At 36.9% G+C, this 9,843-nt stretch overlaps 1 protein-coding gene across 1 annotated transcript; it reads right to left on the bottom strand.

Moving 5' to 3' along the window:
* Window positions 1-779: 779 nt before the first annotated feature.
* LOC145017399 (mitogen-activated protein kinase 15-like) lies at window positions 780-5,232 on the bottom strand. The gene is made up of 9 exons (XM_078975436.1): window positions 4,648-5,232; window positions 3,910-4,318; window positions 3,579-3,706; window positions 3,447-3,506; window positions 2,860-3,009; window positions 2,230-2,385; window positions 1,917-2,128; window positions 1,546-1,841; window positions 780-1,259 (listed from the first exon to the last, which is right to left on the bottom strand). The coding sequence occupies exons 1-9, from the start codon at window positions 4,669-4,671 to the stop codon at window positions 916-918; spliced, it is 1,779 nt and encodes a 592-aa protein (XP_078831562.1). The 5' UTR covers window positions 4,672-5,232; the 3' UTR covers window positions 780-915.
* Between the last annotated feature and the right edge of the window lie 4,611 nt (window positions 5,233-9,843).

Consider the following 9,843-nt stretch of genomic DNA (forward strand, 5'->3'; position numbering starts at 1 on the left):
GATCAAAAGTAATTACGGTGTAATTTTCGATTCGATGGAATCATTTGAATTAGAATGTCGACTAATCAACCAAAAAGCATTATTTTGGAATAGATTTAACGCCGCCGGCAATGACATGTCGGCAATTGAATAAAGAAAATGTTAATGGCTGTCCTTTTTTTTTTTTTTTCTTTTTCCTTTTTTTCCTTTCAGAACTTTTCAATTATTAAATGTGGGATTTGTCTTTTTGATAGAGTGGAAGATAGAAAAATGAAGCAACGGCATTCTAGTGGTCTAGAATGCCCTCAACCTTTTATAGTTTGCTTGATCTTCAAACCTTTTTTTTCGTTAAAACGATCTTTTCTAGTTTCGTTAATTCTCTCATTAAAGGCTATTAAGCTATGATAATTCCCAAAATACTAAATTCATTCTATTTCATGCAATGTATCCTTTTCCCTGTATTTTAAGCAACATATCAAAATTTTCAAAGGGACAAATGCAACCTACTTTCGTGAAAATTTTATTCATTTACCTTTTTTTAATTGAAAGTAACGACTCAGCTCTAATTTATTCTTGTGTAAGCTATCTAACACAAATAGGTCACCAATTTTAGTAAAAGAGGAGTAGATTGATGACCTAAAACGGGGAAAAATAATAGATTTATTTTCGTTACAAAGTAGATCTATTTTATGCATTTTATCTTTTCAGTATAATCACATCCTAAGCGTCCATTTTGTATAAATATAAATCATCTCAAAAAATCAAAAACCATATTGAAATGGACACATAACAAAAGGCAATAACAAAACCACTCTTTCATTTTTCATCACTAAAAGGAGTTCATCATTTACAAGACAAGAAACTAGCAACTAAACACCATTTCCAAAGTTACCATAACCCAACCCGACCCGACTTGACCCGAATATAAAACATGTTTCAAGAAAGTCCGATTTGAACAACAGTATGAGCCGCATTAGCGGTTACATGACCGAACTGTGTTTGACCCTGAGGGTGCACCTCGTGTCCATGTGTGTGCACCACATGGTGCCCATGTGGTGGTTGGGTGTAATACGGGTTACTATTTAGGTCAATCACAATCCCCCCACTCAATTTTGGTTGTTGGTATGGGTGTGGGCTTGGACCCATCGGGTCCCTAACGGGTTCCGGCCCGTTTGTTGTCATATATACATATTGTGGTGCAACCGTATTTTTAACCATGACACGCGGGTCGTACACTTCTTCATAAGCTACCACCGGCCCTATCGCTCTTCCTTGATTACCTTCAAATGAAAATCAGTATTTTTACATATTATGATTATGAGATATGACAAACAGATATCGTTTTACATATTATGATTATGAGATATGACAAACAGATATTGCTTTACATATTATAATTATGAGATATGACAGACAGATATTGATGGATATTATGACTGTGAGATATAACAGACAGATATTGTTGGATATTATGACTATGAGATATGACAGATAGATTTTGTTGAATATCATGATTATGGGATATGGCAAACGGATATATGACTGTAATGAAGAAAGATCATGTACCGATGGTGGGCGTTGGCATCTTGGGTGGCGGCCGAGTAGTGGCGGCGGCCGCCTTGTAAGGTGGCACGTTTCCGGGAGTATCGGTTACTCTACTGCTAGTGCTAGTGATTGTGTTATCTATTACTCGTCTATTGTCAAATGACACTGTGTTTTGTTGCGGTCTAGAAGCAATCATGCTTGAATTAACCGAAGATCTTGGTAGGGATGTGTGTTTTCGGTCTAGAGGCATAGCGGGCCCACTTTTCCCGCCGTTTTCCTCTAAATACGCGAATTGCCTACGAAATTGACCGATAGCACTACACAGAAGCAAAAAAAACAAATGTTAGTCCCCACAAAAATACAAGCAAGGAAACATGTTATTGTTATAATACCTTGGATAATGAAAATTTGTGTTTTCATTTCCCGCCATATAATCTTTTAGCAATTGAGGATGATACTCAAGAATTTCTCGAAATATTAATTCCCGAATGTCCTCTTTTGTAACCCTTCGCCTCTCAAATTCAAACTCCATCTTTGAGATTGATTGACACGAAGGCTCACGTTCCAATTTAGCCAACCCCTTGAAATACGTATCCGCTAAAGCCTAATTAAAAAAAACATATATATAAAATATTCAAACTACTTATATTTACATGGTATGTTTGTCATCAATCACATATAATATTATAAGATGATGAAATATACCTCTTCGGCAGTTGGGCGATCTTTTGGATCAAATGCTAACATTCTTTGTAAGAGGCGAAGGGCTAAAGGGTCGATGTTTATGAATTTTTGTGAAAATGGAACGGGTTGCTTTTTACGCATGTCCATTAAGTACTTTCTTGCCTTGTCATTACGAACCTATGTTGGATAAAAAAGTAGATAAAATAAGAATCATGTTTACAAAACAAAGACAAAGAAATTAACCATGATAAAACCTCTCATTACATTTTTCTAGTTACTATGAAATTTCATTAAAACCCCAAATAAAATCATAATTAAGGAAAAAAAAAAAAAAAAACAGTAGTTACTTTTATAAAATAAGATTTTAATCTAATTAACAATCATGAAATTCTTGAATAAAATGGGTTATAGTGTTATACCCCGGTTTTTTTAATTCCATTCCATGATGAAACGAAAAAAACTTCCAACACCTAAGTAATGAAAATTAACTAAATGGTAGGAATCAGATTCCTTCAGGAATGGAATGATCCATTCCATCATCCAAAACAAACAACTTTTCTTAATTCCAATGGAATGAAACATTCCATTCCTTTCCCGATTCCACTACACAAGTTTTTATAAAATGATTAAAAAAAATAAAAAGAGTCATACTCCAGAAATTGTATCTGCTGATGGTGTCCCGAGAAGATCGGTTATTAATTCCAACTGATGAACAACACTTTTACCAGGGAAAAGCGGTTTTCCAGTCAATACTTCTGCAAAAATACACCCTATGCTCCATATATCAATAGCTGGAGTATACTGCAATTAAAAAGTTCACAATTAATAAATAAATTAAAAAAAGAAAAACACAAAATTGGGATATCAGAAAAACATAAAAGCATTCATCATAGCACTTCAAGATTGATTCAAATCTAAAACTAACTAAAATCAGATAGAAATGGAATCAACAGTGTTCAAGATTGACTCAAAGAACTTTATAATCATATATATTTACTGACATATCTCAATTCTCAAGAATCATTCTTTTTCCCATGCAGCAGCATACATCTCTGAAAAACACAAAATATGCTCCACATAAGGTTATATGAGTAATTTTTACAAAATAACCTATAAGCTTTTCTAACCTTTCATTTACCATAACAAAAGTAAATTAACTAGTTTTTTCAAGATCTTTTAGAAAGAATAAGAGCATGAGGTTTTTTACATTCTAAAAAACAACAGCTATAATAATATACCTTTGAAGAAAATGATCCACATAGCTCAGGTGCTCTATACCATCTTGTTGCCACGTAATCCTGAGGAATTACGAAAATGCCCTTGTTTAAATGTATATTTTTAAAAATGTAAATAAAAAAAATAAAACTTACTGTCCAAAGAACGGCTTGTGGGGCATCATTAAATGCGACTCTAGCTAATCCAAAATCGCATATTTTGAGCTTACAATTTGCATTTGCTAATATGTTCTTCGGTTTAAGATCTCGATGATAAACATTTGCTGAATCCATAAAGATTCGTAGGTTTATCAGTATTAATACAGAAAAAAGAAAGTAAACGGCTTAAAAGAAAGTCTTTTTTTAACTTTTTTACAAATTTGTTACTCTCGTTTGCTTTTTCTTGTCATTTTCCCAAGTGGGCCATCGTTTTCTTGAAGATTTTTTTTAAAACTTGATTTATTTTATTCAGAGAATAAGTTTTTACCTGTATGCATATACTTCAAAGCGCGTAGCATTTGATAGAGGAAAAAACGATGGTGTTCATGTGTCAAGTCATCATTGGCCTTTATAACTTGGTGAAGATCGGATTCCATGAGTTCAAATACTACATAAATATCTTTAAAGGCTCGTCTTGATGGTGGTAACATGATCCGTTTGATTTCAACAATATCAGGATGCCTTAAAAGCCTTAGCAATTTGATTTCACGCAGAATTCGAATAGCATCGGATGCATGATCAAAAATGTCGGTTATTTTCTTGATTGCAACCTTTTCCCCGGTGTGTGTGTCGATAGCTGAACAAACGACTCCGTAACTTCCCTTCCCTATGATCTCCAAGATTTTGTATCGATTTGATTCGCCATACTCCGTGAAGAATTCAACCTCTTTTGGATTCTGTAAAGTAACAATTACAAGATCAAATCATAGATACTTAACTCGTTGATGCATAATTGGAGTTGGAAATCTCAAATGATAAGCGATTTTATGTTAGGAAAGAATCGGAGGCATTGACCTCTAGAAGTTAGAAATTTCAAGACCGAATTATAGTGCAGTTCCAGCTTAAAATTTCTATCAACTGGCAATTATAATTTATAACCGCTTGAGTTTCAAAATTCAGTTGAAAGGGTACAGATTAGATCTCTGATGTTCGAAATTACAAAATTGGAAATGAAATTGAGCACGAAGATGAATCGAAAGAAAAATTAAGTTGAATGAAGTTAAACCTTTCTGCGCGGATCTTGTTGCATCGTAATCGTCCGAAAATTGAGATTGATCTCACAAGGTGTAATTCCTGTTTCTGGAAATCAGATCAAGAGAACCCCACAAACTAACGGAATAGTAGGAAAAATCAAAGAAAACCTAACGAGAACAAAAGGGTAGTAGCGATTGATGCCGGAATTGGGAAAGGAATAATTAAATCAGCCACATTTATCCCACCTACCGCGACTATGAATCACCAAACCACACTCTCCCCTAACACAATCTAAAATCTCTCTGGAAACAAAGAAAGAAACCACCACCACCACCTTACTCATCCAATTCAGGGAAACCCTAAACCTAGAAGTCGAACGCCACCGCCACCGTGAACTGAAAAAAGCTTGGCACCTCCACTATCTTCTTCGACACAAGCAAACGTTCAACCACTGAATTTTGCAATCAGCAGCTGAAAAATGCTGAATCGGTGGCCGAAGAGATAGAGGAGATGCTTTTCGATTTGAAGATCTGGCGGTGGGTGGTGGTGGCTGACGTGAGAGAGAGAGAGAGAGAGAGAGAGAGAGAGAAGAGAGAAATGGGATATGTGAAGGGGGGTTGATTAAATAGATGAAAGACTGGGTGGGTCGGAAGTTGTTTTATCCACTCTTTGCCATACCATTATTCACTAGTTGGCAAAATTTTAGGGAAAATGTTAAAACATGCAAAGTTTGTTATATTAAATTATTAACAAAATGACAAAAATATGTATATTTTTATAGTCAAGAGTATAAAAATGTGTTTCGAATGTTAAAGAAAAAGGGTAGTTTATTAAAAAGTTACTTTAAAATAGTTTGTTTAAAAATTAGTTTATAAGTTATTATAAATTATTAATATGGTCTTATCAACATATTATTTATAAAAAATATATATATTTAAAAAAATAAGTTAATTTATAAATATAAAAAAGATATACTTTAATGTTATAATATTAAAATAGTTGAAGTAATGAAAAAAATAATAATATGAATCGTTATGTAAAATTAAAAAAACTAAAAAATCAATCCATACCCACAATGACCTTGTTCTCATGTATAGGAATAGGAACCATATCAATCTAATACCGCTCGCTGAACAACTGGAGACTACAACCCCGATGAACTCTCGCAACCCTAACTATCCTATCATCAACAATCTCCATATCAAGAGGACGATCCAGCTCCCTCGGAGCTCCAACAAATCTCTTGTTAAGCGCAAGCGACACAAAAGATCGGGTAGACACCGAATCAAATAATACCAAAGCAGAGATACCGTTTATAAGGAACGATCCTAAAATAAAACACATAAACATAAGCAACAATTCAATATAAATAAATAGATAAGGAGAAGATACATACCCATCACAACATCAGGAGTTGCACGCGCTTCCTATGCCGCCAGCTGGAAAGCCCTACTCTTCGCCGCAAGCGCATCTGCTCGGCCCCAACGGACGTCAATAATCCTCAAAGTCGTAGGAGCGGGTGCTGACACCGGTCCTGCTGCAGCCAAACTCGAACATTAGGCCTTCTTGTGGCCCATTTGATTGCAATGAAAGAAAATCAGATCTGATCCTTGGGTGGTGGTATCAGTACAATCCCTGCTATAATGACCACTATGGTCACACTTGAAGCAGCCAAAACCACCACCACTACCACTACTACATGAACCCTCGTGCGTCTTGCCGCACTTGCCACAGCGGCTTCGACCCTGATTGCCCCTCGATCTGGAATTTGATACCTTAAACCTCTTGCATGAACCCCCTGATGTCATGCACCTTATATGGCTTCCTCTTCCTCTCCATTTCCAGTTCAATCTCCCTCTCCATGGCTCGAGCTATCATATCCTTCTGCGTCTTGCAGCTGGATCGGCTCACAAACTGTCGGAGGTCACTCTTCAACATCTCATGATATTGGGTCTTCTTCATCTCTTCGCCCGCCACATACTATAGAACGAGACGCGCCCTTTCCCTGAACATAGCGACAATCTCAGCCATCATCTCAATAGTTTGGCGGAGATCCTGGAACTTTCGCGTCAACTATTGCACCTCAATAATCGGTGCAAACTCAGCTCGAAACCTGGTCAAAAAATCATCCCATGTCATCCCATCAACAACATCATCACCCACAACACTACCTACCTCCTCCCACCAGTCTCGAGCTCTATCCTTCAAAAGGCAGGAAGCTAGTCTGACCTTGTCCCCGTCAGGACAACGACTGGTGCGGAAAGTATTAGCAACATCTGCTAACCAACGCCTGCTCGCAGTAGGGTCATTCTCCCCATGATAGTCTGGAGCTCCACAAGCCCAAAACTCCTTAAATCTAAAAGATCGAGCTCCTACAATAGCCATCATCTCAGAACGAAACGAGCTCAATCGATCCTCCAATATACCCTCCTTGACCGAGCCGAAGATCATAGGAGTCTGATCGGGAATGCAACAAGTAATATCTGATGAGAGAAACTCCCTATTCTGATCATTGAGCTGCCCAACTTCAGATCCTAAGCCTGAACCCTCACTGGCACCAAAGCTGCCGACTGGTCTGCCTTGCAATACTACCATACTGAAAATAGACCACAAAAACTATCAGAATACACATCAAAATATATCGGGAAATCACAACCCTACAAGCTTCCTAATTTTATCGCAGCCCTCCTTGAATCGAGTACGGATCCTCTGCTTCCAGTAGTACGGGCCCATACTACCTTCCACATCTATTTGTACTCTCCTCAAGAATTTCTTTGACTCAACCAGGTTGCTCTAAATCCATATATCCATCCCTCACAGATAAGGCTCCCGGTACTAGATCTTATCCTAGGTTTTCCTAGGCAATTCCACACCAATCTCTGCCATCATCTGCATAAGGAATCCCCGTTATCACCTTTCTAACTAACTCGTGAATACCATCACATATCACTAAAACTAGATAATTCTTCAAATGAGAGGTCTCACACTACAAAGGTTGGACTCAAACAAGAGCTGCGTAATAGAGTTAAAACCTAACCTTCTAAAATTATTTAGTTCACATGATATGTAACTTATCATATTCATTTATTAGCTAGCTGAAGCTATTTAGGACTCCTAAAAGCACAAATCAAGCAACATTCGAGCATAACCTAATCAGGCCATCCTATCACTGATTGATCAGTACTAGCATGCAAGTCTACAAGCTCATACAACAGGCGTACAAAGGCATCTCTCCTAGCATTCTATCATGCAAAACTGATCAGATCCTTAGCCTTAACTAGCATGTGATTCACAAATTCACAGATTCAAGCATATCAAATAACATGTATGGGTAATTTGGGAAACCCGTTCCAACTTGTAACATCCCAAAAATAATGTCCCAATAATTTCATTTTTAAAATAGATAAAATAGTATTTCCAAATATCAACCATACATCTCAAAATAAGCAATGTATCAAATGTCATAAAAATCAGAGTAAAATATCATATGTGGAATCCCAATGGTGTGTGCGATGAAGTCAACTCGAGCTCTTCCCTTTGCAACCGGAAGTACCTGAAACATAAAATGAAAACAGTAAACACAAAGCTTAGTGAGTTTCCCAAACTATCCCATACCATACATAATAAATCACATACTGGGCCCCCGCCCGACATCAGGCCTCGCCCGACATCGAGCCCCACTCGGTTTACAGATCTGTTATTCTCAGGACTCGCCTGTCACTGGGCCTCTCCTGCTATACACATACAATCAATATCACATAATCATGCTAATACACATAATGATCATAAACACTAGCATATGTTCCATTCCTCAGGCCTTACCTAGCATCGAGCCACGTCCGGTATACATAGCAACACATAACACATGCAAGGGTTACGTAGACTCCTAGCATCCTAACATAATCAAAGAGGGCTGACATTGGTGCCTTAGACCAACTAAAGCCCAATGAGGAAACTCACCTCAAATGTGAATCTCACAAAAAGAAATCCCTAACTGTTGCCCTGAAAACTCCTCGAGCTATCAATACAAAATAATTGTAGGGTTTTGAGCATACTAACACTCCTAAGGTGTACATGCAACCCTGGAAACCTTGGATCTATGTTTTACTAAGATACATGCAAATTTGTTTTTCCAAGGTTCTTTACTTAATTAGCATGGCATGGGGAACTTTGAAACATAATAACTAGCAGAAGAACATATCTTTTGTTGTTTGGATTCCTTGAGAACCTTGTGAGCCTAACACCTCAAGTGTGATGCCTCAAATGTCTCACACAACACCACATTACTTGGAATAAAATTTGAGAGAAGCTCACTTACACTCAAAATTCGGCTAGCCCTCTTGTACTTGCTTGTAGTAGTGCTGATTTTTTATAGTCAAGGGGTCTTTATATAGTTGTAACACAAGTAGGGTTACACCATGTAAACCCTAATTGTCATGGCTTTCCATATTCCATGATCCATGGGTTTGTAACCTCCATGGACAATCTATGGATCACCTTATGGGTTGTAGCCCAATCCATACAAACCATAGATCATTAGCCCACTAGATAAGACTAGACGATTTACACAATCAATCCTATATATTTAATTAGTCTCTTTTTGATCACTTAATTAATTCCAAATTAATTCTTTGATCAATACTAATTAAATAATATTATTAATATATTAGAACTTATAATATATTAATAAACCTTAAGTTTCCTTTCTCTCATTTAGTCTATCCAAGTGTTGCAATACCATGCAACCCAAATGGACCATGCCAACCGGCTCAAGTACATTCCAAAAATAGTTTTGAACTTAGACACCTAATCCAACAGTCTCCCACTTGGATAAGTCTAATAACTATAAATTCAAGAATGACTTCAGGAACCGATCAGCAATCATAGCTCTTTCAAGGTCTCATAGAACTAAGATGATGATGATATGCCATTTAAGATAAGTGATCATATAATCCTCTGTTCTGGATATCAGCTGGACAAATACATGGAACATAGTCTTACTTATTGTCCAACAGTTTGCTTCCCGATTTCCAATTTGTTCGACATAGAACTTAATCGAACGCATCAATTTAGTTCTGATTGGGCCCAGTACATATGTCACAAAAAAATCATCGAGGGGCCCAGATATCGCTTCTAATCTAAGAAGGAATAGATAAACTTCAACTCATATGCTTGTTCTACTACTTGTTGAATTATACACAAAGGCATGTTTTATAGCATCGAGTTA

This window comes from Lactuca saligna, chromosome 9 (genome assembly GCF_052625555.1).
Source record: "Lactuca saligna cultivar CGN05327 chromosome 9, ASM5262555v1, whole genome shotgun sequence".
NCBI lineage: Eukaryota > Viridiplantae > Streptophyta > Magnoliopsida > Asterales > Asteraceae > Lactuca > Lactuca saligna.

Excerpts from the sequence above, each read along its gene's own strand:
- LOC145017399 (XM_078975436.1), bottom strand. The coding sequence starts at position 4,671 with ATGCAACAAGATCCGCGCAGAAAG. Across the intron at positions 4,319-4,647 it reads AACAAGATCCGCGCAGAAAG|AATCCAAAAGAGGTTGAATT; the intron begins GTTTAACTTCAT and ends GTTACTTTACAG. Across the intron at positions 1,260-1,545 it reads GATGCCAACGCCCACCATCG|GTAATCAAGGAAGAGCGATA; the intron begins GTACATGATCTT and ends TTTCATTTGAAG.